Here is a 24,082-nt window from a genome sequence, read left to right as displayed (position 1 = left end):
ACCATCTTGTGCCCTTCGTGCATTGAATTATAACAGACTAGTTATCCCACACCCTTCAAAAGCCGAATGGGAATCTACTAGACCAAGTGCCTTCTTTTTCTTCACCGACACTATGGAATGCTTTACCACAACCTCTCCGCCTCAAAACATCCTACACCACCTTTCATACTTTATTGAAAGCCCATCTGTTTCAACAAGCTTTCGTAGTCTAGAAGTGATCTGGTTCTGCAATGAGAGACCAGAGTATTCAGTATTTATTTTTGTACTTTTGTTTTTAGCTCAATCCTGTTTTGATTCTTGCCTTTGTATTTATGTTTTTTCTTTTTACTTAGGTAGTTAGGTCTTTCCCATCTATTACTTGGCATCCCATTTCCTGCGTCTTGTAGTTATTGATTACTTTTATTGTAAAACCACTCTGATTTTCCCACAACATGGGCGGTATAACAAGGTTAATAAAGGATAAATGATAATTAATTTATGCACACACACCTGCCCTGCACCCAAATTTTGGCAAATTATATAGAATCTGGGGATAAGAGCATTTACCACATCCACATCCTCCTTCAATGAGTTCCAGAGCTTATCTATGTGTAGAGTCCTATTTCTTTTGAAATTATTTCTAAGTAACTTTGCGGTGTGTCTCCTGGTATTATATTTTGAAAGTGTAAACAATCATTTGAGTTTACCCATTCCACTCCTTTCAGGATTTGTAGATCTTTATAATATTTCAATCTTTCTTTTGAGTGGAGGAGTGGCCTAATGGTTAGAGCAGCAGGCTTTGAGCCTGGTAACTTTGGCTCAATTCCCACTGCAGCTCCTTGTGACCTTGGGTAAGTAACTTAACCCTCCATTGCCCCAGGCACAAAAACTTAGACTATGAGTCCTCTAGAGACATAGAAAGTACCTGTATGTAATGTGTACAGCACTGTGTATATCTAGTGCTATAGAAATGATTAGTAATAGTAGTAATAATATCTTCCTTCAGTTGTCTCTTCTTCAAATGAAGATCTTTAGCCTTTCCTTACCTGAGAGTAGTTCCATTTTGATCACCCTTCTCTAATTCTGCTATATCCTTTTTGAGATGCGGTGACCAAAATTGTATGCAGTGAAATAGAGGCATTATGATATTCTATGTTTTATTCTCTATTCCTTTCCTAATAATTCTGTTTGCTTTCTTGACCACTACCACACACTGAGCAGAAGATGTCAATGTATTATCTAGGGCAACACTTAGATCGTTTTCCTGGTTGTTGACTCCTAAAGTGAAATCTAGCATCATGTAGTTATAATTTGGGTTGTTCTTCCAAATGTGCATCACTTGCACTTGTCTACATTAAATTTCATCTGCCATTTGGAGGCCCAGTCTTTCAGTCTTATAAGGTCCTTTTGCAATTTCTCACAGTCTGCATGCAATATAAATTAACTTTCAATTTAGTGTAATTTTTGTCTCTTCTATGAGCTTGTAGAGAGAATAGATTTTGAAGGAAATTGTTAGAACAATTTACTTGATTAAAACAATGTTTTACCAGGGACATGTAGGGAAAGCATGCAGATTATAGGTCATGGAATTCTTTCCAATCCCTCTGTATGTGATATGTTGAGGAAGAGGAGGGAATAAGCATGTGTATGTGTACATGCTTGTGTGTCTGTACACGTGTGTCTGTTTGTTGTTTTATGTGTGTGCATGTTTATGTATTTGTGTGTTTTCTGTATGGTTGTGATCAGGAGAGGAAATGAGTGGGGAAGGCAGTTTGAAAACTATTATGTTAGTGAATCAGAATAAATGTATTCCACCTGTTGCAATCCAGCTTGAGGTCTAATTATAGTACTGAAAAGTTCTGGTGGCTCTTCTAAGTGAAATTCATTCTCATTTTGACCAACGTAAACTTGTCTTGGCAGTTTCCTTGGACCTACTGTTTTCGATCTTGTCAACCACTCTCTTCTAATCTCTTGTCTATCTTCACTAGGTATCTCCAGTGTGGTTCTTTCATGGTTCACTTCTTTTCTCTCCATTCATTTCAGGTTTTTACTCCCTCTTCCACCTCTTCTAAGAAGGCAGTCCGCTGTGGAGTTTGTCAGGGTTCGATCTTCTCCCCTCTACTGTGCAATTGTTATCTGAGTCTTTTGGCTGTACTTATTCAATCATTCAGTCTACTTATTTCTCTGCGGATGATATTCTAATTCTCTTTCCAACTGACATCCTCTTGGTCTCAATTTCTTCACTCCAAGTCTGTTTATATTCCATCGCTACCTGGCTCTTTGAAAACCAACTAATCCTTAATGCCAAAAAAACCATGGCCTCTTGGTTCTCCAGTTCTGCAACCCACCCCCCCCCCCCCCCCCCCCGCCCCCACCCCACCCCCCACACACACCACCTATTTCCCTCTTTGAAAAAGTGATCTCTCCCATTTCACATTTTCATTATCTGGGAGTAATACTGGACTCCTGTCTATCATTTTTGCCACATATTTCATGTTGGGCACACGTAGGCGCCTACGCGGCTTAGTAAAAGCTGGCACAGGCCAGGGCCAGATAAAATCCAGTAGGCCATAGGGTGTTAATCCAGACTCCATCTTACTCTCTGTTTTTCTTTGTTAGTGCAGAAGTAAAAAAAAATTCACTCTCATCCAGTCCAGATTTTATAAACCAGAGAAGAACTTTACTGGAAAACTTTGCAACAAGCAGTTCATCCAGACCTCTGGGGTTCTGAAGGCAAACAAATCATTTTCTGTATCAATACATCAATTTGTATTCCAAACAAAGAACTTGATCGACTTGAGATTAAATACCAGCTTCAGTATTTTGGGTATCAGTTCAATTGTTCATGTATAAATCCTATGATATGTACATATTTGCACCTCCTCTTGTCCATTACCCATCCTTTTTGGGTGAACAACCAAAGGCTGTGCCTGTAGCACAGTTGCAGCAAGTGATCTCCACTATGAACCAGAACTCCTTGTCTGTCCACTTTCTCCCCAAAGGTGTATCTCTCAAGGCTACTCCTTTTGGTTCCAACCAGGCTCTTTCATGTCCCTGCTCCCAGCTGGGTTCCCCTGCTTCCCACGTGGAGCAATCCTCCATGTCACTATTGATGCTTGTATTGGCAGAAACCTCCACTTAGTAGAGCCTCAGTTTCTTGAAACCCATCCAGGACACCACCCTCTCCACATAGGTCCTAACAGAAATAGAAACAACCAAACCATGAGCTCATTACAACCATAACTTTTATAAATTCCCAAACTCCACTCTTACAATCATTCAATAACCAAAATTATTTCCCCAGCACCTACCCATAACCACTCCTCTTGGGGCTGGGCTTCTCACTTGCCTTGTCCATCCACTTCCCTCCACCCAGTGATTCCAGGGAGGGATCTCTCATCACTTCAGAATTACACTAAGTTTGCCAATGGCTAAAACTGGCCCTTCCCAGTACATGTAGGAATAGCTGTGGGGAACTAGTTTTGGAGTTGATGCAACTCATAGGATAGAGCGGCAGTTATAGAGGATAGGGGCAGTTTTTGGATATCCTGAAAACAAGACCTTTTGTTTTCAGGATATCCAAAAACTGCCCCCAGCCTCTGTAACTGCCCCTCTGTCCCTTCTATATGTTACATCTTTGCTTTACCCTTCGCTATCACCTATAATGTTCTATTACTTATTGTGTTGACATTGTAAATGGTATACCATGCCATACTTTGTATAGTTTTTGAATATTTTTACTGCTGTAATTATCTATTGCTCATGCTTGCCTCACCAATCTAATGCATTTTTTTGAGGGGGTAAGCAAACATGTGGACAATGGGGAGCCAGTTGATATTGTATATCTGGATTTTCAGAAGGCGTTTGACAAAGTGCCGCACGAAAGACTCCTGAAGAAATTGCAGAGTCATGGAATCGGAGGTAGGGTATTATTATGGATTAAGAACTGGTTGAAAGATAGGAAGCAGAGAGTAGGATTGCGTGGCCAGTATTCTCAGTGGAGGAGGGTAGTTAGTGGGGTCCCGCAGGGGTCTGTGCTGGGTCCGTTGCTTTTTAATGTATTTATAAATGACCTAGAGATGGGAATAACTAGTGAGGTAATTAAATTCGCCGATGACACAAAATTATTCAGGGTCGTCAAGTCGCAGGAGGAATGTGAACGATTACAGGAGGACCTTGCGAGACTGGGAGAATGGGCGTGCAAGTGGCAGATGAAGTTCAATGTTGACAAGTGCAAAGTGATGCATGTGGGTAAGAGGAACCCGAATTATAGCTACGTCTTGCAAGGTTCCGCGTTAGGAGTTACGGATCAAGAAAGGGATCTGGGTGTCGTCGTCGATGATACGCTGAAACCTTCTGCTCAGTGTGCTGCTGCGGCTAGGAAAGCAAATAGAATATTGGGTGTTATTAGGAAGGGTATGGAGTCCAGGTGTGCGGATGTTATAATGCCGTTGTATCGCTCCATGGTGCGACCGCACCTGGAGTATTGTGTTCAGTACTGGTCTCCGTATCTCAAAAAAGATATAGTAGAATTGGAAAAGGTACAGCGAAGGGCGACGAAAATGATAGTGGGGATGGGACGACTTTCCTATGAAGAGAGGCTGAGAAGGCTAGGGCTTTTCAGCTTGGAGAAGAGACGGCTGAGGGGAGATATGATAGAAGTGTATAAAATAATGAGTGGAATGGATCGGGTGGATGTGAAGCGACTGTTCACGCTATCCAAAAATAATAGGACTAGAGGGCATGAGTTGAAGCTACAGTGTGGTAAATTTAAAACGAATCGGAGAAAATTTTTCTTCACCCAACGTGTAATTAGACTCTGGAATTCGTTGCCGGAGAACGTGGTACGGGCGGTTAGCTTGACGGAGTTTAAAAAGGGGTTAGGTAGATTCCTAAAGGACAAGTCCATAGACCGCTATTAAATGGACTTGGAAAAATTCCGCATTTTTAGGTATAACTTGTCTGGAATGTTTTTACGTTTGGGGAGCGTGCCAGGTGCCCTTGACCTGGATTGGCCACTGTCGGTGACAGGATGCTGGGCTAGATGGACCTTTGGTCTTTCCCAGTATGGCACTACTTATGTACTTATGTACTTATTCTTACTGTACACCGCCTTGAGTGAATTCCTTCAAAAAGGCGGTAAATAAATCCTAATAATAATAATAATATAAGTTGCATCAACTCCAAAACTAGTTCCCCACACCTGTTTGTGGAACTTCTTGAGAACCTTTGGCCTAGTGATTAGATACACCTTTGCTACCATTAAGCAAGTCATTTACAACTCTCTGTGCCCTGGGACTCATTTGTTAACATATAATCATAATCTGATTCTCTTGATCTTCAAAATTAAATTATTTATAATTAGTAATCAAACAAAACTCCTCCCTATGGCAATGAATAAGTTGAATTAAAACAGATATTAGGGGTTTCGTAATCTCAAACTAGTTTAGAAACTAGGGGGCCCTTTTACTAAGGCGCATAGGTGCCTACGTGTATCCAACATGCATCAAACTGACACTACCACCCAGCTACCATGTGCCCCGGGCGGTAATTCCATTTTTGGTGCGCGCTACCATGTGGCGCTTACCCGGTGGTAATTGGCAGTTTACATGCGTTGAACACTTACCGCCCGGTTAGCAAGTGAGACCTTACTGCTAAATCAGTGGGTGATAGTAAGGTCTCAGGCCGAAAATGGACACGTGCTGGTTTTAATTTTGCCAAACGTCTATTTTCTGGCACAAAAAATGCCTTTTTTTCAGGCACGCTGAGGAAATTGACCAGCGTGCGTCCAAAACACGTGCCTACACTAGTGCAGGCCACTTTTATGTGTGCTGTAGTAAAAGGGCCCCTAGAGAATTAAATGGGAAAACAGCTGCTGCATCTCTACCAACTGCTCTTAGATATTATTATTATTATTATTATTATTATTTATTGCATTTGTATCCCACATTTTCCCACCTTTTTGCGGGCTCAGTGTGGCTTACAATAAGATATGAATAGTAGAAATACATTTGTAACAAATTGGATATGGAATACATTGTGCAGAGTTGTGCGAGACATTCGATTATCATAGGGAATATAACAATGGGACATCAACATAGAAACATTGGGAGGAGACAGTGGGACAATTGATTACGGGATGAGGGATCTGAAGTGGATGTATGTTGCATTGATGAACAGTGAGTATGGACTCTATGTGTTTTGGTTCTTTCCGTAAGTTTGTTCAAACAGGTAAGTCTTCAGTAGTTTTCGGAAGGAAGCTTGTTCGTTAATCATTCTTAGGTTGCGCGGCAGTGTATTCCAAGCCTGCGTGCTCATGTGGGAAAAGGTTGACGCGTGTAGCGTCTTGTATTTCAGGCCCTTGCAAGTGGGGAAGTGGAGGTTGAGGTATGTTCAGGATGACCTTTTAGCGTTTCTGGGTGGTAGGTCTATTAAATCAGACATGTACGCTGGGGCTTCGCCGTAGATGATCTTATGGACTAGTGTGCAAACTTTAAAAGTAACGCGTTCCTTAAGTGGAAGCCAATGTAATTGCTCTCGTAGTGGTTTCGCCCTTTCGTATCTTGGTTTTCCGAGGATGAGCCTGGCTGCTGTGTTCTGGGCTGTTTGAAGTTTCCTCATTATTTGCTCTTTGCAGCCCGCGTATAGTGAGTTGCAGTAATCCAGGTGGCTGAGGACGAGGGATTGCACTAGGCTGTGGAAGATGAATCTTGGAAAGAATGGTCTTATCCTTTTCAATTTCCACATGCCGTAGAACATCTTCTTAGTTGTATTGTTTGCGTGGGTTTCGAGTGTTAGGTGGTGGTCAATAGTGACTCCAAGGATTTTTAGCGTAAAGATATACTTTACATGTGGTGAAAGCTAAGTATTCAGAACAAGAAGATTAAATGGTATCCACTGAATGAAAGTAGATTCCCTAGTTTTTTTGTTTTGTTTTGTTTCTAATCAAGAATTTCTAAAATTACAAACAAGGGTAACTCACTTGCTAAAACAATACATAGAAAATGTTAACCAGGAAAAACAAAAACAAAGGAAAACATATAAATATAAGAAAATATATAGTTAAATCAAAATCCACGACATTATGAGGGGATAGAATCAAATGAAAATCAAAGAAAACACTGATAATAATATTAATTATCGCAGATTAATGTACAAATAAGGCAGTTCATGGTGTGGTTTGCATCAATCTGTACAATACAGAGCTAAGCTTCTGCCGGATCCAAACGGCTGCCTGCTGCTAATAAATATCAAGGGCTGAGAAGGCTCAAACAAAACATACTTTACAGACTTCAACTTAATTACACATTTGCATGAATATTTTAGGCAAAATAGCACTCCAGTTGAAGGATGCCTGGTTTAAGGAGAAAAAAAAACCCTTTTCTTTCTTTTCTTTGGGGCCCTTTTACTAAGCTGTGGTAGGGCTACTGCCCAGGTACCACATGGCAAAACAGCACTACCGCAGGGCATGCCCAGAAGCACTGTGGTAGTTTTATGTTTGCTGCACAGCATTTCCCACACCAGAAAATATTTTTTCTATTTTCTAGTGCGTGGGTGCAGTGTAGGTGTGCCTGGTGGTAATCAGTCATTACCATATGCTGTCCAATTACCGCTGGGTTAGTGCGTGAGCCCTTACTGCCTTCTAAATAGGTGGCAGTAAGCAGTGGCGTACCAAGGGAGGGCGGGGGGGGGGGGCGGTCCGCCCCGGTGCACGCTGCTGGGGGTTGCCGCGCGCCTGTCATCTCCGTGGTTCCCTGCTCTCTCTCTGCCCTGGAACAGGTTACTTCCTGTTCCGGGGCAGAGGGAGCAGGGCCAACGGAGACAACAGACGTGTAGCACCCCCCCCCCAGCAGCTAAGAAGGCACCCGGGAGGGGGTGTTTGTGCGTCGAGGGGGTGAATTGATGCGCTGGAAGGAGGGGGTTGATTCGCTAGGGGGGGGGGGTGTTGATGCTCCGAGGGGGGGAGTTCATGAGCCGGAAGGGGGAGGGTTGATTCACCAGGGGGGTGTTGATGCGCTGAGGGGGGGAGTTCATGCGCCGGAAGGGGAAGGTTGATTCGGCAGGGGGAGTGTTGATGCGCTGAGGGGGGGAGTTCATGCGCCAGAAGGAGGGGTTGATTCACCGGGAGGGTGTCATGCTGCAGCCGGGGGGGTGCACAGCGGCGATCCGCCCCGGGTGTCAGCCGACCTAGGATCGCCACTGGCAGTAAGGACTCAGGAAGTAGATTGCTGAGCGCCAATTCCAGCAGCTATAATGTGACCTCCGTACGCAGCAATTTCACATGCCCACACTACCACAGGCTACTTCTTACGCAGCTTGGTAAAAGGACCCCTCAGTACAGCAAGGTCCAAATCCAACTGCTCTCTTCTAAGCCCAAAATATGAATGATTGTGCATGCATATAAATAGAAAACTAAACAGTAGCTCAAATTGACAAGAATACTGCAAGAAAAAATAATCAGTAACAGGTTTAGTGAATGTATCCTTTAAAAGCATCAGAATGCCAGTGCCCCAAATGCTTGTGCAAAAAAAAAAACTGATCCCTCAGCAAAGGACACAGTCTCAATCCTAACCGAATGCGGTTCAACCTGATCACTATTAAGCAATGTTTTAGCATTGGCATTCGTAAGCTTCATTTGCCACTTCACAGACAAACCCAAAGCCAATGATACAAATGAGGCAATTATATTTCTCAAACTTGCGAGACACTGGCCACATCTTTATTTACTAAACATCAACTTTACAAACTTAATCTTTTTCAAAACATATTGTCAGAAACCTTTTTCACCACCTATGTAGCTAGACAGTAACGTACTAACCACCATTTAACCTCCTCCCATCATACCTTCCCCATTACCCACCCCATGACCCGCAGTACCACAATACCACCATTGCTAGGCCTAACTTAGGCCCTATGATTTGAAATTCTGGACAAATTTAGAGAAATAAACTTAATACCCCCACAACGTCCCTGATCCCAAAATACCAAAAAACATTTTTCACCAGTGTGGGCCGGGTGGGCAAATTTCACCCACACAGATACCCTCCCTCTCCTCTCCTCTCACAACTTTTTCTTCCCACCCTCAATGCACATTAATCCAATCCCTGCTTCCAAAACATTTTCTTTCCCACCAAGTACCTCCCTTTTCACAAATGTCCTAACTTTACCAACCCTTAATCCATATACATTACATTAATTATTTCAATATCACTCCTGGAAAGCACCAAATTTCCTAAAACAACACTTTACAAATTAACCCTTTCCCCCCTTACTATAGTGGTTCTCTGCTGCTCAGCCAATATTATACCCTCCACTTTAGTGTGTAAGGTTTTTAACTTTGTTAATGGAGACCCATCTCTATGAGCTAACCACAGCAAACCCTTCTGAGACCTTGAAATGCAAGAATGCACTATACACAAATATACATTAATTTCTTTCCGGGTGTAATCCATTTTGGATCTTCTGACCCTTAAATGAACTCCTTCCCCATCAAACCACCCCATCTAACTTCAACTAGCTGCCCACCCATTGTTAGGCCCCTAACTTGAAGATTCTTATCAATTTAGATTCCAAAATGCAGGCACAGGGAAGAGAAAAATTTCTCTGTCTTGCCATATCTAGATATCTAACTCCTTAGTTCAGACCCCTAAATCTCTTGAACATCAGCTACTTAGCAACCAAACCTAACTCTGCTTATCTGCAATGGCAAATTTGGGATTCAAAATAACCTCTAGAAGAAGACACTTCTTTTGTAAATCTCATTGAATTGCGTAGGGAGATTTGCCCTCTCCACTTTAATTTATGTTCATACCATTTCCTGGTGAAAATAAAGGCAGATAACCTTCACTTAAAATGCAGCTCTATTTTTAATGCTGAGGGCAACTGCATTGCATTGTAACTAGGATAACAGTGTTTATGTTGGTGCTAAACCCTTAATGTCAGCATTAGCACTTTGTAAATGAGCCCCATTGTGTTATAATTAGCTCATTTTCTTTCTTGCTCTCTCTCTTGCTCTCTCTTTAAATCTGTTTCATGCTACTGTGATTTTATCGTCTATAATTAATTAATTAATTAATGTAAACCAAAGCATACAAAGCTATCTATATTTGGGGATAATGTAAATCTGAAAAGTAAACCAAAACAACTCAATATTTTAAAGCTAGTTTATATTTCCAATTTGGTAGCTACACTACTGTAGAAAATAGCACAAAGAATTAATTGTGTTCTTATTTGCATAGTCTGTGTGTCAATACTACTTTCCAAGCAAGGGCTGTCTCTTGTGTGTGTTTTGGCACTGCTGCACATGTCTAGTGCTGAAGAAAATGTGTAGCAGTATGGAGAGTAGATATTCCAAATAACATTCCTGTGCACCCAAATAATGTCCCAGGGGCGTAGCTACGTAGAGCCATGGGGGCCTGGGCCCCTGTAGATTTGGCCCTGGACCCCCTGCCGATGACTCTCTCAACCCCCCCTCCCGCCGTCAACCCGCCGTCGCCTACCTATGCTGGCGGAGGACCCCAACCCCCACCAGCTGAGGTCCTCTTCTTCCTTCATTCTGTCTCTGAGTCTGATGTCCTGCATGAAGGAAGAAGAGGACCTCGGCTGGCGGGGGTTGGGGTCCCCCGCCAGCAAAGGTACGCGACTGCGGCGGGGGAGGGTTGGCGGCCGGAGGGGGGTCGAGAGGGTCGTCAGCAGGAGGGATCAAAGTTGTTGGTGGTCGTGGTGGCGGCGGAGGGGGTCTGCATTGGCGGGGAGGGGTGTCGGCAATGGCGGGGGGGTCAGCGGCGCCAGGGGGCTAAAATGTGCCCCCTCACCTCGGGCTCTGGACCCTCCACCCGCCGAAGTCTGGCTACGCCCCTGTGATGCCCATAATGTTTAACCTCTGAGTGGGGTCGGGGGCAGGTTGACCTCAAAGCTCACTTGACAAGACTTGGCGGTAAAGCAATAAAAAGGCCCTTCAGTAGTAGTGATGTAGCCTTGGGTGAAGCCTTGGGAGCCTGGACCCCCCTACTCTAGGCACACCCTCCCCAACGTACAGCACATGATAAATGCCTGGTAGGGATGCCCAAGCCCTGCCAGCTGAAGTTGTCTGCTTCTTGAGTCCTTTCCGCCCACTGTGCCTCTTGAGCAGTGAGGAAGTTGGCAGTACATTTGTAGCCGCTGATGCCAGCATGCTCAATTCATGTGCATAGAGAAGTGCAGAGAGGAAATGCGTGCCCCTTCCCAGTCTACCCATGGGCTCCCCCCCCCCACCACCACCACCACCACCACCACCACCACCAAAATGGACTTCTGGCTACGCTAATGTTCAGCACTTCTTCCCCAGTCCCAAACCTAATGCCTACTCCTTCACACCCTTACTCTGATCCCCAGACCACTTTCTATTTTTTCCTTTTATCTCCTCAATCCAAATGGTAGGAAAAGAATACGTTCTTCCTAGATTTTTATTTGTTGCCAGCTGATGCTTACTTTTCAGTCATGAAGGAGAACATGGAAGGCTGCCTTAGGAAGCAGCATGAATGGGTCCATTGATCTGGAATTATGGTTAGGGTGCAGAGCATGAGATCACCAGCTGATACCTCTATGATAGATTGTGGCAGCTGCCAGACACCCTGTTGCTCTACTCAACCTCTGCACACTATGCAGCTGGAAATGCATGCGGCCATCTACCTGCTCCCACTCTTTCATTGTGCTACCTTTTCTAGGACATCAAGGGAGCACTTCTATAACATAGACACTAACATTTAGACACCCCTTATGCACATAAATGTTTAGACTAATGTCACTTGTATGTGTGCACATATACTTATTAATGCCAAAAGTCCACCTATGCGCTATATTGTAAATACCCATGTAACTTACATAATACACAATTGTAAGGGGGTGTAACTGTAAGTTGTGTGGGTATCTGCAGCACTTGGGCACTAACTTACCAACTCTATGGCTGGGGAAGTGCTCATGCTTAAATGTTAGGTGTATATATATATTAGGCTAGCATTCTATAAAGAAAGTAGCTGCCCGATATTAAGCACTATTTAACTGGCCAGGAATGGCTCCGGGCCAGGTAAATAGCCTTAAAGTGACTAAGTGGTAATATTCAGCTTGATATAACTGGCTATCTTGGCTGAATTGGCAAAATAGCAGGTCTATCTTTGGCCATTATAACTAAGCCAGTCAGAAACCAGCTATGTACATAGCAGCCAAAGAAATCCCCTGGAAATTCAATGCCGGTCACCGGATACAGCTACTTTCTGTGGTCTCACTATCAGCTCCTACGTGCCTATGTTCCTTCATTTATTTATTTTATGTATGCATTTTTGAATCCCACTATTATCCAAAAACAAATTTCATTTCAAAGTGGCTTACAATTTACATTTTGGTGGAGGGTTGTGCAATGTGGAGAGGGCATCTATAGTTTGTGTGGTTATTCCTAGAGTTTATGAAGAGGTAGATTTGAAGAGGGGAAGGTAGTGGTAGCTTTTGTGTTCAGTTGTAGAGTTTTGGTGATGTTTATTCATATAGCTTTTAAAGGGTAGATTTGAAAGGGAAGGGGAAATGGGACTTGATATACTGCCTTTCTGAGGTTTTTGCAACTACATTCAAAGCGGTTTAAATATATTTATTTTTATTTATTTATTTATTGCATTTGTATCCCACATTATCCCACCTCTTTGCAGGCTCAATGTGGCTTACAATAAATCATGGATAGTGGAAATGAGAGGAGAATTGACATATGGTGTTACAGAAGTAGTTTGGGTAGCATGGTAATGGAAAACAAGATAATAACATGACATAAGGCATTCTTACATTGCTAGGTATGTGTGGGGATTTCACAAGTTTTGGTTTTTGTGGTATATCTTGTCGAAGAGATGTGTCTTCAGTTGTTTGCGGAAGTTGATCAGTTCATAGGTCGCTTTTAGGTTCCGTGCAATGCATTCCAGAGTTGCATGCTCATATAGGAAAAGGTTGATGCGTGCATTAGTTTATATTTGAGGCCTTTGCAGTTAGGGAAATGAAGATTAAGGAATGTGTGAGGCGATCTTTTAGCATTGCTGGGTGGTAGGTCGATCAGGTCCGCCATGTAGGCTGGGGCCTCGCCATGGATGATTTTGTGTACTAGGGTGCATATCTTGAACGTGATGCGTTCTTTGAGTGGTAACCAATGTAGCTTCTCTCGTAGGGGTTTTACACTTTCGTATTTTGGTTTTCCAAATATGAGTCTGGCTGCTGTGTTCTGGGCTGTCTGGAGTTTTTTGAGAATTTGCTCTTTGCAGCCGGCGTAGAGTAAGTTGCAGTAGTCTAAGTGACTGAGTACCAGTGATTGTACCAAATTCCGGAAAACGGTTTTAGGGAAGTATGGTTTTATTCTTTTTAATTTCCACATTGAGTGGAACTCTTTTTGGTTATGATTTTCTCATGATTCTCTAGTGTCAGGTGTCGGTCGATGGTGACTCCTAAAATTTTCAGGGTTTCTGAAATTGGTAGATTTAGTTTTGGGGTATTGATGGTGGTAAATTTGCTCGTATTGTGCTGAGAGGTGAGTACTAGGCATTGGGTTTTCTAATATTCAGGTACTTATTTTGTACCAGGGGCAGTGGAGGGTTAAGTGACTTGCCCAGAGTCACAAGGAGCTGCAGTGGGAATCAAATTCAGTTCCCCAGTATCAAAGTCCACTGCACTAACCACTAGGCTACTCCTCCATTAGCAACATTCCATGTAGAAGCCTGCACTTGCAGATCAGCAATGCGGCCGCGCAGGCTTCTGTTTCTGTGAGTCTGACGTCCTGCACGTACGTGCAGGACATCAGACTCACAGAAAAAGAAGCCTGAGTGGCAGCGTTGCTGATCTACAAGGGCAGGCTTCTACATGGAATGTTGCTAGTGGAATAGCAACATTCCATATAGAATCTCAAATAGTAGCAACAGAATCTCAACATTCCATGTAGAATCTCAAATAGTAGCAACATTCCAGAATCTCAAATAGTAGCATCAGCAACATTCCATGTTGAATCTCAAATAGGGAAATGGGACCTTTCTGAGGTTTTTGCAACTACATTCAAAGCAGTTTACATATATTCAGGTACTTATTTTGTACCAGGGGCAATGGAGGGTTAAGTGACTTGCCCAGTGTCACAAGGAGCTGCAGTGGGAATTGAACTCAGTTCCCCAAGATCAAACTCCACTGCACTAACCACTAGGCTACACCTCCTGATGTCTTTGTAATTAGCTGTAGAATTTTTTGAAGAGGCTCCTATCAAGCACATTCTTGGGGGGGGGGGGGAGGCTATGTTGTAGATTTGCCCTTCAAATGCAGGAATTTCTAGATCCACTTTCTTAACCACAATCAAGTACAAAACACCCACCACTGCTGCAGCTGTGGGTTTACTGGGGTAGTTATAAGCAGATGGCTTTGGGTGCAGTTGCTGGTATTTGTGTGCCCTTGTGTGAAAGGATGTAGCACTCAGCTGAAAGATTTGGACAATGAAATGTATTCAGAATTGGTTAGGGAGGTCATGTCAACGAAAGTCTTTTTTTTGTTTTTAGGGAATACACAAGCTGGTTAAAATCATGTGTATTTTCCTGAGGTTGTAATTAGCAATAAACCAAACATTTACTTAGGTAGTAAAGCCCACTCATTATAAACCACATGTAGTAAAAAAGAATGTTAAAAGCTGCTTCATTGATCAGTGCATTGAAGTAGAGTTTAATGTTTACAATTTTAAGTGCAGTATGTTGTCAATGTAGAGTATTTGCTGGTATAGGAAAAAAAACTGATTAAATTCACAAGCTTTCCATTTAAAATCTGATATCTATGACTAATACTGTAGCTAGCATGAATTTGTGTGCAGGTTAATATTACATTTCCTACAAGATTAACCTCTGGCATGAGAACAATCTGTGAACAAAAAAAAAACATTACAAAAAGCAGGTGGAAAATTTAGAATCTATGCTGCTATCATACTCTACATAAGATACACCTTGAATTTAAAGACGTCTTTTCTGTACTATAACTAATGTCAAAATACACAGTGAATATAAGAACAGCCATACTGGGTCAGGCCAATGATCCATCTAGCCCAGTATCCTGTTTACAACAGTGGCCAATCCCGGTCACAAGTAGCTGGCAGACTACTTGACAGAAACCCAAATAGTATCAACATTCCATGCAACCAATCCCAGGGTAAGCAGTGGCTTCCCATGTCTGTCTGAATAGCAGACTGTGGACTTTTTCTCCAGGAACTTGTCCAAACCTTTTTTAAAGCCAGATACACTAACCAATGTTACTACATCCTCTAGTAAAGAGTTCCAAAGCTTAACTATAATTATTAATTATTAAGGGTCAAAATTCAAACACACCTATCTGGTTAGCAGGTGCTGCTAACCAGATAAGTGCCTGCAAGTGGAACAATCAACAGTACTAAGGAGAGAATTCTATAAATAGCCCATAAAAATTTGTGCCAGAGGCAAGGAAGTTGGAGGGTGGAACCACAAATAAAAACAACCTGTATAGTGATTGTGAGTATGAATTGATCATTTCTGTTTTGGTCTTCCATGTTTTCTTCAGTCTTTGTTGCAATTGGTTGGATTGCAATAAAAGATTTTTTTTAATTGACGCCAGAAAATATCAGCGCTGAGTACTATACTGTAAAGGACACTCCAGGATGAGCAATCTAGATAGAAAAGTGCGTAGAGCCAATTCCTATGCCTAAGGTTGAGTACCAGTATTTACACCAGCTGAAACCTGGTTTAAATTCTAGTGCTCAACTCAAGGTGATGCGTAAATGGCATTATTCTTTAACACTGCATGAAAATATTCAGAACATCCCTAACCTGTCCATGCCCCCTTTTGACTTACATGCTATGGGATTTAGATGCCTGGAGGGGCATAATCAAATGCCTATCTCCATGGGCGTTTATCTCCGAGAACAGGTCCGTGAAGGGGCGGGCCGAACCGTATTTTTGAAAAAATGGACGTTTTTGAGCTGGGCGTTTGTTTTTTTTAGCGATAATGGAAACTAAAAACGCCCAGCTCAAAAATGTCCTAATCTGAGCCATTTGGTCATGGGAGGGGCCACGATTCGTAGTACACTCGCTCCCCTGATATTCCAGGACACCAACTGGGCACCCTAGGTCAGTGCGGTGGACTTCAGAAAAAGCTCCCACATGCATAGATCCCTTACCACGGGTGCTGAGCTCCCAACCCCCCTCCCCCAAAACCCACTACCCACAAATGTACAATACTACCATAGCTCTTAGGGGTGAAGGGGGCACCTACATGTGGGTACAGTGGGTTTTGGAGGCCTCCCATTTACCAGCACAAGTGTTACAGGTAGGGGGGATGGGCCTGGGTCCACCTGGCTGAAGTGCACTGCGGTACCCACTAAAAGTGCTCCAGGGACCTGCATACACGCAGACCTCTAGGACTTGTTACTGCTGTATAACATTGGCACACCAGTTTACACCTGAAGACTAATCTCTCCAAAAACATCCTTTATTGGAATAAGCACGCTTACTCACAGTTAACTGCAGATCAGAGGTTGTGCCCCACCACTGGCAACGAGTCTCCCTGGTAGTGAGATTAGCAGGTCAGAGCTGGCAGAATGCTGTACAATGCCCTCTTTCAGCCACATTCAAGGTAAGAACTAAGTTCTCTAATGTGGCTAACACATGGAAGGGATCTAAAACTGGCTAACAAAAATGGCCACTACCTCATGGAGTACCGGAAACACAACAGGGCACACTCTGACCCAGTAGGCAGGGGGAAAAGCACCATGAGAGAAGAGTCTACCAACTACCAACATCGTGAGACTGTAACACAAGCTAAAGAAATCACGGAGCCCAATACCCTACACCCACCACAATGCAATGCTGATGTGACCCTGTAGTGCACCTGAGAGCCACATCTGACCCAGGGAAAGGCTGTGAGAGGATCGAACATATTCTGCTGTCATGGAAGTGGGTACGGCATTTGAGGGTGGCATACAGGCTGGGAAAAAAGTTTGTAAAGTGGGTTTTTTTTGATGGGAGGGGGTTAGTGACCACTGGGGGAGTCCGGGGAAGTCATCCTCGATTCCCTCCAGTGGTCATCTGGTCAGTTGGGGCACTTTTTTGGGACTTCTTCGTGAAAAAAAGGGTCCAAAAAAAGTGACCCAAAATCACGGTAAAAACGCCTTTTATTTTTCGATTATCAGCTAAAGACGCCCATCTCTCCTCGGCTGCTAACCACGCCCCAGTCCTGCCTCCGACACGCCTCCGACACACCCCCATCAACTTTATTCGTTTCCGCGACGGAGTGCAGTTGGAAACGCCCAAAATCGGCTTTTGATTATATCGATTTGGGCGCCTTTGCCAGAAAAACACCCATCTCCCGATTTGGGTCGCAATATAGGCGTTTTCCTCTTTCGATTATAAGCAGGCTGGTGTTATAAAATAGTGCACAAGCAGATGCATGCGCAAACCCGAATTAGTGCAAATTAGCTTCAATAATCGATTGTTAATGCCAATTGGTTGATAGTTGATGGCTCAGTAACCAATTAAGTTGCACACACATTTTGAATCTGCGATGAAATTTCTGTGCCATATATAGAATTCAGGAGTAAATGGACAGTTTTGTTGAATATTTCCTCTGATCACCTCACCGTGATCTGAAAAGTGCTGGGGCGATCTGGGGGCAAGATTTAGGCAAAGCAGAGGTTATCCAGATAACTATTGGAATAAAGTTAGGGCAACACAAAGGTTCTCCTAACTTTATCAAATTAGTTATCTGGTTAGCAGCTTAGATATTTCCGCTAAGTGGATAGTGTCACTACTCAGTGCGGATATCCAATGCTTGCTGGTGTAAACTTATTGGTTACACATTGGAGGTAGCTATATTATTTGAGATATTTTGAGGACTTACCCTAAAATATAACATGCATACTTGTAGTGCTGAAGCCTCAGAACACCGGAAGTTTTCTTGAGGCAGATTAACCACAGCAGTTACTGCAGTGGCCATCATCCTACACCAGCAAAGCAAGATCAGGTGACTGACCATGCTACCATGCATCAAATTCTCCTTCACAGCACTAACTCTATCCACACCATGTTAGAGGGCCATTAACAAGAGGTGGAATGTTAGAAAAGGGCACCCAAGCTTGTGTGGGAAGATTCCATCTCATGAGCATCCCTCCTGGTCCCCAAGCATTGTTTTTTGTTGAGGGGCTTATGCTTATCTGCTGCAGCCTTCTCTGTGTTTCAGAACCTGTCGTTCAGGCTGTTTGTATCATCTGAGCTCATGTAGGACACAGAACATATTGTATTGTATGGTATTGTATTGTATTGTATTGTTGTTTGGTGGCACATGCGTAAACCCCCTTGCATTTATGTGCTATAGCACTTACACACTCTATTACATTGGCATTACTTTGTGATGTATGTTATTGTTTCTTTTTTAAAGAAATAGTGTGTAAAATTGAAGTAGTCAAATCTACTCATCATAACAAAGTGTAGACACAAGATTTATCAATACATTCCCTTCTACTTTTTGAAGGGATGTTTGATTATAGCAATAACTACTGCGATTAATGAAAACAAAAATGATCAAGGATAATGAATTTGAAATTTAGTTTATTTGTGCTTAGAACTACTACTACTACTATTTAGCATTTCTATAGCGCTACAAGGCGTACGCAGCGCTGCACAAACAGAAGAAAGACAGTCCCTGCTCAAAGAGCTTACAAAACTTGAATTCACTGGTATTTCACACTACTTACCATCATTCATTTCAAATTATTTTATTTGGTCAACCTAATTCAAGCAGTACATATTAATAATCTTAACAGGAAATTAAAATGAAGGTTACTCTGTGTTCAGTTGTAGGTTGATAATTGTTTTCTATTTATAGGCTGATAATATAACTACTTATAGGGCCTGATACTATATTTGGTGCTGAAAAAATGGGCATGGATGGAAAACGCACCCATATGTATTCTATAAACCATGCCTAAAGATAGGCACGGTATACAGAATATACATAGCATCATCCACGTGACTAAAATTTAGGCACAGCCATTTGCACCAATGAAAAGCTGGTGTAAATGCCCATGCCTAACTTTAATAAACAGGACAAAAAAAATTCACATGCAGGGGCAATCAAAACTTTATAGAAAAGATCTCCCAGCAAGACAAACATTTATGTGTCACCAAACATTAAATACATTTGAACAAATTCTTATACTCTTATATATATATTTTTATATATGTGGGATCTTCAAATACACTGACACAGGCGCTGCAGTTCATAACTTAAGCAGCACCGTGCAAATCCTCATTAATCCATATTTTAACTTGTTTTGTCAATTGAATTGCAAATTTAAAGTAAAAAAGTGAATAAAGCTACTTAACTTCCACATACAAACAGAACCTCTGTCGACATGGCCAGGTTTTGTTTTCTTCATCAGGAAAGGGGTCTGATTTATTACATCCGAAAACTGTTTTAGCATCGGGAAAGAACTAACTTTTTTAGGCATGGAATGGGTTATTCTATAACACTGCTCGTAAATTTTAGGAATGCCCATAACTCACCCATGCTCCTCCCATGGCCATGCCCACTTTTGAGATCCACATGGTAGAATTTTCGTGGACTACTTTATAGAATATGCTTAGCGAGTAGTGTGTGTAAATTCGAATTAGTGCCAATAATTGCTTCACATCCAACTATTGGAACAGATTGACTTGATAACCAATTGAGTTGCAAGCGCAATTCAGAAATGTCCAGGTTTGCATGTGTAACTCTAGTTGTACTATATAGAATTTGAAGGATAATGCATAATCAACATTAAAATTAAAAGCAGTTCTAAGTTATTAAAGCCTTTCTCCTGTAATATGTGTATTAGACAAATGCTTGAAAAATAAAGCACAGAATATTCTGGAAGTAGATTTCACAAATCTACAAAAATACTGATGCTAATGTCCACTTCAGAAAAGTTACAGCATAAAACATCGGATCATTCATTATATCAACTGAAATTGAAAGGGGAAGAACTGAAATTAGTCTCAATTAAAATGAGCACCTAAGTATTAAGGGACCCATTTACTAAGTCGCATAAGCGTCTATGCATGCCCAATGTGTGCCAAAATGGAGTTACCACATAGCTACCAAGTGGCTCTTGTGGTAATTTCATTTTTGGTGCATATCCAATATGAGTGGCCAAAAAATAATTTTTATTTTCTGCCGCACGTATCGGATGTGTGCCAAGTGGCATTTGGCATACGTAGGTCATTACTGCCTGGTTACCACATGAGACTTTACCACTAGGTCAATGGTTGGCGATAAGGTCTCAGACCTTAAATGAACGCGTGGCAATTTTTATTTTGCCGCACGTCCATTTTCGGCAAAAATTTTAAAAAGGCCTTTTTTTGCAGGCGCATTAAAAAATGTATTGGTGCAGACCTAAAACCCAAGCCTACACTACCGCAAGCCATTTTCAGTGCACCTTAGTAAAAGGACCCTTTAATTTGATCATTAGTTATCATTTTGATATCTACATTAATACAGTTGTCAGCTAATCAAATATGACAGCTGCCTTACTGGAAAAAAGTGTTTTGGCAAAGGTATCAAATGTAAAATAACGCATGAGATTTTCTAGTGCTTGATTATAGAAAGCTATTGTATAGGTCAGGAAATAATAATACTATACTAGAGAGGTCTAAAACTTTCAAGTATCATTTGTGCAATGATTGAAATTGGATTGTGGTAATCATTGCTACAGACAAAGATCCAAATTCTATAAATGGCACCTTAAAAATCTGTGTAAAAAAAACACCCACATGGCTAGTGTGATTCTAAAAATTACACCTAAAGTTAGGCGTAGTTTATAGAATATGCATATGTGCCATTTTTGTGACTAAAATATATGTGCACCCATTTAGGCCACCTAAACCCAGGCCTAAATACGTGTGCCTAAGTTAGGCACAGGTCGGGTGTATTCCATAATAGTGCGCATAGGAGCCCTTTTTCTAAGCCATGTAGGGTAGGCTCCTATGTGCACCCAATGTGTGTCAACTTTGAGTTACCGCTTGGCTACCGCGTGGCCATTGCAGTAATTTCATTTTTGACATGTGTCCAATACGCGCGCCGGAAAATATTTTTATTTTCTGGTGTGTGGGCGGTAATCGGCATTTTACACACATAGACCATACCGCCCGGTTACCGCTAGGTCAATGGCTGGAGGTAAGGTCTCAGATCCAAAATGGACACGCGGCAATTTTCATTTTGACGCACATCTATTCTTGGCAAAAAAACTTTAAAAGGCATTTTTTTACAGGTACGCTGAAAAATAATTCTGTGAATGCCCAAAACACAAATTTACACTACCGCAGGTCATTTTTCAGTGCACCTTAGTAAAAGGGCCACATAGTTCTTTTGAAAACTTATTGTGAGCCCTCTAGGGACAGAGAAAGTACCTGCATATAATGTGTATAGCACTGCATATATCTAGTTGCGCTATAGAAATGATGATGATTATTATTATTATTATTATTATTAGTAGTAGTAGTAGTAGTAGTAGTAGTAGTAGTAGTAGTAGTAGTAGTAGTAGTAGTAGTAGTAGTAGTAGTCCCTATTCCTGATAGCCCATAGTAGAGTGTGAAATGCCTAATGTGGTTTTTCCTTGTTTGATGCTGGAGATAGTCACTGGGTGTGGGGTGGGTTGATTTTGTAATAGGTATTGAGTTTTCACTTGTTTAAGGATTGTGTTGATTGCCAGTTTTGTTCTTAATAAACACAATTTAAAAAAAAAAGTGTTGGCTAAGTTTCTTCAAGTCAGGACTATTTACTATTACTTAGCTAGATAGTCTCCACCTCCCATAACAGGAAGCTAACACAAAGCTGGCCAATGAATTAGTTGCTGGTTCCAGAGCATAATGGTAATTTAAATAAAAATGTACATTATTGCACTCAAACATTTTTTGGATAAAAATCTAAAACAAACAAAAAAACTGTTTCAAAAATATGAATTTCATAGGCATACAATGGAGTGGAGGAATGGCCTAGTGGTTAGGATGGTGGACTTTGGTCCTGGGGAACTGAATTCAATTCCCACTTCAGGCACAGGCAGCTCTTTGTGACTCTGGGTAAGTCACTTAACCCTCCATTGCCCCATGTAAGCCACATTGAGCCTGCCATGAGTGGGAAAGCACGGGGTACAAATGTAACAACAACAAAAAACTAATTTTCCATAAGCCATTACCCTTCTGTAAACAAAAGTATGATAGAAGATGCTACTCTTGCATTTACCTTGTGAAAATCAATTTTATTATTATTATTATTATTATTATTATTATTATTATTATTAATTTCTTGTTTTCATATCATGAGAAAATTGACTCTATTTTGTATCTCAATAGATGACAATGAATGCCAGAATGCTACACAGATTTGTGGAGAGAATGCCAATTGCACCAATACAATTGGAAGTTACTACTGTATGTGTGCACCAGGTTTCAGATCCACAGGCCAGGACAAGTTTGAAGCTAATGATGGAACTTTCTGTCAAGGTAAGCTAGGAATAGCTAAGTTACAAACCTCTGAGGTTAATGTAATGTGCAAGAAAATTTCAAACTAAAACTCAATATGGATAAAACTAAGCATCTAATTATAACTAACTCTCACCATCCTATGAATCTTAGTAACTTCACTATTAAGAACAAAACCTATTTCCTTGAGACATCAATGAAAATCTTGGAAGTCACAATAGATCGTTTCCTCACCCTTGAAAACCAAGTCTCTAAGTTGACCTTGAGTGTCTTTCACTCACTTTGGAAGCTAAAGAGATTGAGGCCATTTTTCTCTAAATCTGTCTTTTGTGGTTTGGTTCAATCCCTTGTCCTCACCAAATTTGACTACTGCAAGTCCATCTATGCTGGACTGGAAGGTGGTCTTCTCAAAAAATTGCAAACAGTTCAAAATACTGCTGCTCATCTTACATGTAGATCTCCTCGCTTTGCCAAAGCCACTCCTCTTTTATATGAGCTACATTGGTTACCAATAAGAGATAGAATATCTTTCAAATTATGTGTTTTCATTCACCAAATTCTGTTTGGTCAAGCCCCATCATATATGAATAATCTTATTGAATTACCCCCTCATAATGCTGTTTCATCATCTAGATAATATCTTGTCTTACATTTCCCTATCTATACGAGTGTGATGTATAAAACAATTCACTCTGCTAATTTCTCCTAACAAAGCACCAAAATTTGGAATTCTTTTCCTAAATCAATCAAGTTTACAGAAGATTACCTAACTTTTAGAAGTCTTCTAAAAACACATTTCTTCAGTCTGGCTTTTCTGAATACAATGAACTCTATTTGAATTTTACCCACACCCTTTTCTTAATCTCGTTTCCCATCTAGTCCTGCTTAATCATGATCTCACAATACATGTGACTGCATATATTTTATGTTAAAAAAAAAAAATATATATATATATATATATATATATATATATATATATATATATATATATATATAGTGACTCTGCACATGCTCCACCCAAACTCTGGCCCCAAACACACCTATACCAGAATCACATACAAGTACTACTACTACTTATCACTGCCACAAGGCATACGCACATGTGTTCTTATCATCATGCATACGTGTACACAGATGATAAGCATTTCACATATGTATACTCACAGATATCTCTGAAAAAAATCTTTATAAAATTATGTACATTCTATATCTTGTAAGTACAATTTCAACCTTTACAGTAATAAATGCTCAGTAATCTTCAACTAGGTTAATAAACTGATATTAATGCCAGGCAAAACATGTATTTCACCATCAGTAATTATATCTACTCCTGCGTGTTTTTGCATAAACAATGTGAAACAAACATTATATTTTGGTAAGAATTGCTGGCTTTTTCAGGCAAACAAAAAATCTACCTTGTATAATAGGTTATTTTTACTTGCTTGATTAAAATATGAAGTCTGAAAAGAGAAGACTGAAATAAGAAACAAGGTCATTCAGCATTTTAACAAAATATTGAATGTACTGTGACTTTTTCCCATTTCTTTATGAACAACTAAAGTTAAAGACAGAAAAATAATTTTTTCACT

At 41.2% G+C, this 24,082-nt stretch overlaps 1 protein-coding gene across 1 annotated transcript in view; it reads left to right on the top strand.

The window, feature by feature from the left end:
• The window catches only part of ADGRL4 (adhesion G protein-coupled receptor L4), a 211,668-nt gene that overhangs the window by 88,659 nt on the left and 98,927 nt on the right, over positions 1-24,082 (top strand). Inside the window, exon 4 of the mRNA XM_030206932.1 lies at positions 22,365-22,514. Within this exon, the coding sequence (XP_030062792.1) occupies positions 22,365-22,514 (150 nt within the window). The remainder of the gene's footprint in view (positions 1-22,364; positions 22,515-24,082) is intronic.

This window comes from Microcaecilia unicolor, chromosome 6 (genome assembly GCF_901765095.1).
Source record: "Microcaecilia unicolor chromosome 6, aMicUni1.1, whole genome shotgun sequence".
NCBI classification, from domain to species: domain Eukaryota; kingdom Metazoa; phylum Chordata; class Amphibia; order Gymnophiona; family Siphonopidae; genus Microcaecilia; species Microcaecilia unicolor.
This window is presented reverse-complemented; position numbering and strand designations above follow the sequence as displayed.